This window comes from Penaeus chinensis, chromosome 31 (assembly GCF_019202785.1).
Source record: "Penaeus chinensis breed Huanghai No. 1 chromosome 31, ASM1920278v2, whole genome shotgun sequence".
In the NCBI taxonomy this organism is placed as follows: domain Eukaryota; kingdom Metazoa; phylum Arthropoda; class Malacostraca; order Decapoda; family Penaeidae; genus Penaeus; species Penaeus chinensis.
In genome coordinates, this window is record NC_061849.1 from 14,071,016 (window position 1) to 14,073,424 (window position 2,409).

The window sequence follows — 2,409 nt, forward strand, 5'->3', positions numbered from 1 at the left end:
GTATTATTTTTATATAATTAATACAATACCATATTATGACATCATATATATTAATACACATTAGACAACACCACAACCACCACACACACACAAATATTTATATATATTTATATATATTTTTTGTATTGTATTTTTGTATGTTTGTAAATTTTCTTTATTTCTTTTTCCTTTTTTTCTCTTTTCTTTTTATCTTTCCATATATTTGTCTATCTATCTATATTTTGGGGTACATTTAAGTGTAAGTGTATGAATTAATGTGTCTGTGTGTGGGTTTTGGCGGCTGTATGTTTGTGTGTGTCTGTATGCGTGTGTTTGTGTATTAGCTGATCTTCCATATCTAATTTTTTACCTCGTAAGTTTTAAGCTTGTTTGTCACTTAAAATGTCCTTTTCCGAAATTTTCAAACTTTGCAAATGATTTTTCGAAGAAGCGACAGAGGATGCAGTTGGCAGAGTATACGAAACGGTTTTTCAAGGAAGAGTCGCGTCTTAGGATGTCTTACAAGGAAGGGCGTCGTAGGAATCGTGAGGAGGGATTGAAGGAAGGGAAGGATGGGTGAGGAAATAAGAAAAAGGGGGAAAATAAAGGGTGTTTTGCGTGCGTGCGTGTGGGTGTGTGTGGGGTGGTATGTTTTGTTTTGTGTTGTCTGTTGTATGTAAGTATGTATCCATTATGAAAATATATATATATATGTATATTATATATATATTTTATATATATATAATTATTTATACATATAAATTATATATATATATTGTGTGTGTGTGTGTGTGTGTGTGTGTGTGTGTTGTTTTTGTTAGTGTACACTTAAAGCGTTGTTATCCATATGTATAAATCCATGTAAAAAAAGGGGGGGGGGGGTAGAGAGCAAACGCATTATCCAGGGAACACCGATGTCTAAGTGGTATTTTGGGTACATCAGGGTACAGTCTTTTGCCTTGTGTGTGTCAGCCCCCCCCCCTTTTAAGTTTGAGTGAGATATGTGACGTCTGCGCAATTACGTTACGGTGGAGTGTTTGGCCAAAAAAAAAAAAAAAAAAAAAAGGAGAATATGAAAGAAGTATTTTAAGACCATGTTGAAGCCTGGATACGGAAAAAGGAAATAAAATGGATTTTTTAGATTACTGAAGCTTCCAGGGTAAACTGGGGTCCCTGGGTACACCGGTGACGCCGAAATTGATTTAGTGTTGTTGACGATAAATTGATGGACACAATCCATCTCTGTCTCTGTGTAAACATGGTTGTATTTCTGTGATACGAAAACGAATGGACGCTGAGGGTAGAATTAAAGATAGATTCTTGAAGTGGGAAAAAATGCAGTATTTTTTTAATTTTGTGAGAGAGGTTTGAAGCGAGGGGAGAGAGGAGAGAAGAGAGGAGGAGAGTGAAAGAATAAGTATCCGGTGTGGTAGCATTTGCTTGGTGTACGGTGTGTGTGTGTGTGTGTGGTTTTTTGTGTGTGTTATGAGGGGTTTTGTGTGGTGGTGTGTGTTTGTGGTGTGTGTGTGTATGTGTAGTGTATGGTAGGTATGTGTTGTGTTGTGCAGTGTTGTTTGTGTGTTTTTGGTGTGTGGGTTGTGTGTGTTTTTGTTTAAAAGGTGGTTCGTTTTTTGTGTGTTGGGGTGTTGTGTGTGTGTGTGTTTTGTGTGGGTGTTTGGGGATAAAGAGAGGAGGAGACGTGAGAGAGGAGAGAGGAGAAAGAGAGAGGTGAGTGAGTGTGTGTGGTTTTGTGTGTGTGTGTGTGTGTGGTGTGTGTGTGTGTGTGTGTGTGGTTTGCATGGTTAAGCTCGTTATTTAATATTATTAGATACGTGTACACAAAGATCTGTGAATTTTACACACAACACGCCCCACACTCGCAAAGGGGTGTGGTATAAAGAAAAAGGGTTTTCCGACCTTTTCAGTATAAAAAACCCGGGGCCTTATTTTCCCCCTCTTTCTGGGGCCCTTTGAGACCCAAATCGTTCTCCCGATCATGCGGGGGCAAATGGGAGGGGGGGGTAGGGGGGAGGGAGAAGGGAGGGGGGAGGGGGGGAAGGGGTGTAGAGGGGTTGCCAATGCGTAAATAAACGAGTCCAAGGTACGCCCGGGGACATCTTAATGTATTAGACCTCGTCTCTTGCAGGAAACGAAATATCAAATTGTCTTGAGATGTTAAGGATGGCAGAGCAAATGGGGCCTTCGGGGCGAGCGCTCTGCGAGATGAGATGCGGCGCGAGAGAGGGAGGCTGTGATCGGCGCCTTCCTTTGCTAAAGATTGAGCTAGTTTTGAACACGTTAAGGCAAATGTTTTTATATGTGTTAGGGTTTTTGTTGTGTGTGTGTGTGTGTTTGTGTGGTTTGTGTGTGTGTTGTTTGTATTTTGCAGTTTGATATTGAATCACAAACACCAAATATGTGTGTGGTGTG

At 40.1% G+C, this 2,409-nt stretch overlaps 1 protein-coding gene across 1 annotated transcript in view; it reads left to right on the top strand.

Moving 5' to 3' along the window:
• Nucleotides 1–2,409, top strand: part of LOC125042048 (acetylcholine receptor subunit alpha-like) — an 18,999-nt gene that overhangs the window by 10,339 nt on the left and 6,251 nt on the right. Inside the window, exon 4 of the mRNA XM_047637510.1 lies at nt 428–524. Within this exon, the coding sequence (XP_047493466.1) occupies nt 428–524 (97 nt within the window). The remainder of the gene's footprint in view (nt 1–427; nt 525–2,409) is intronic.